The following is a 1,447-nucleotide window of genomic DNA, read 5'->3' as shown; positions in this document are numbered from 1 at the left end:
TCTGGGGTGGTTTCTGATCCCAAAAACTGCCAAACAACCCCGCTCTGGACTTCTCCAGCCTTCAGCTGGCTGAGGGCAAACCCTGTGGGGCTGAGAGCCCTGTGCTGTGGGAGGAGGTGGGCACCATTCCCCGGGGCCCCTGTTCGTGGCGGAAAATGAGCAAGTGTCTGTGTTTTCACGTGCCTTTTCATCCTGCGCCTCTCCCACAACAGCCTTCAGTTACAGAAAAGCTCCACCTCCCATCCCTCCAGGAACCAAAGCCAAACCCCTCATCTCTGTCACGGCGCAGAGCAGCACCGAGTCCACCCACGAGAGTTACCTGCCCAGCGAAGTTTCCCGCAGCCCCGCCTGGTCCAAAGACGCCAAGGCCCGCTGCAACTCTGCCGAGAGCCTGGAGAGCTCCAAGGTGACGGCCGTGGCCCTGGACCTGCCCCCGGTGCAGCCCCGCGCCGCTCCCAAGCCCTCCACCCTCATCATCAAGGCCATCCCCGGCCGGGAGGAGCTGCGGAGCTTGGCAAGGCAGCGCAAGTGGCGCCCGTCCATCGGCGTCCAGGTGGGCTCCGCTCGTCCCCGTGGGCTGCCCGAGCTGGTGTGGGCGATGCTGAGCCTCGGGGCTGCACCCGGGGCTGGCCTCCAGCGCTCTCCCTATGCCCCTTACCAGGTTGAGGCCGCCTCCGACTCGGACACAGAGAGCCGGAGCCAGAGGGAGTTCCACTCCATCGGGGTGCAGGTGGAGGAGGACAAAAGGTACCGCATGGCTGGACTGGGCTGAGACCTGCCACACTCACTGCACAGGGGCATTGGGTCCCCAGGGGCTTCCTGAGCTCCACATACCACCAGTGCCCCGCAGCATCTTTTCCCTCTCTCCTCTGGCTGAGACCCCCAGACCTCAGCACCGTCCCCATCCTATACCAGCTGCCCCTATCTGGGGCAGAATCTGACTTCCCCTTTGTCCTTGCTGCTGCCCAGGGAAGGGTCTGCCTTGTTCCCACCCTGTGCTGGGTCTCCTCCGTTGGGCTCAGCCCTGGGTTTTGAGCCCGGGCCAGGTGCAGATGAACCTGTGGGTGATTCTTCAGCTAACCCTGACATTTTGGCTGGGGTGGGAATGCCAGGTGCGCCAGGACCTGCACGGCCTGCGGGAGCGGAGCTCAGGCATCGTGCCCACGCAGCCCGTGCAGTGCAGGCTCCTCTCCATCCTCGGTCCAGCGCCAGTAGCCATGGAAACGGGCTAAGAGCAGGGGAGATGAGGGACTGGCGGGTTGCAGCTGCTCCGGGTTGTCCCCAGGGGCCTTGAGCGCTCCGGGATCCAGACCAGCATCCCCAGCCCCCATCCTGCGTGTGGGCATCCCTCACCCTGCTCCTGCCCACTGCAGTACCCAGCGAGGGAATGGGACAGTGGGGATGTCCCCCGTGGCCGTGAGGGTCCCCCGTGGCCGTGAGGGTCCCC

General features: G+C 65.0%; 1 protein-coding gene across 1 annotated transcript in view; it reads left to right on the top strand.

Moving 5' to 3' along the window:
* DLGAP3 (DLG associated protein 3) overlaps positions 1-1,447 on the top strand; it is a 6,752-nt gene that overhangs the window by 3,392 nt on the left and 1,913 nt on the right. Inside the window, exons 3-4 of the mRNA XM_029963059.1 lie at positions 213-553; positions 662-747. Of these exons, the coding sequence (XP_029818919.1) occupies positions 213-553; positions 662-747 (427 nt within the window). The remainder of the gene's footprint in view (positions 1-212; positions 554-661; positions 748-1,447) is intronic.

Source organism: Manacus vitellinus, unplaced genomic scaffold (assembly GCF_001715985.3).
Source record: "Manacus vitellinus isolate BGI_N305 unplaced genomic scaffold, ASM171598v3 scaffold_52_pilon, whole genome shotgun sequence".
Classification (NCBI taxonomy): Eukaryota; Metazoa; Chordata; class Aves; order Passeriformes; family Pipridae; genus Manacus; species Manacus vitellinus.
This window is presented reverse-complemented; position numbering and strand designations above follow the sequence as displayed.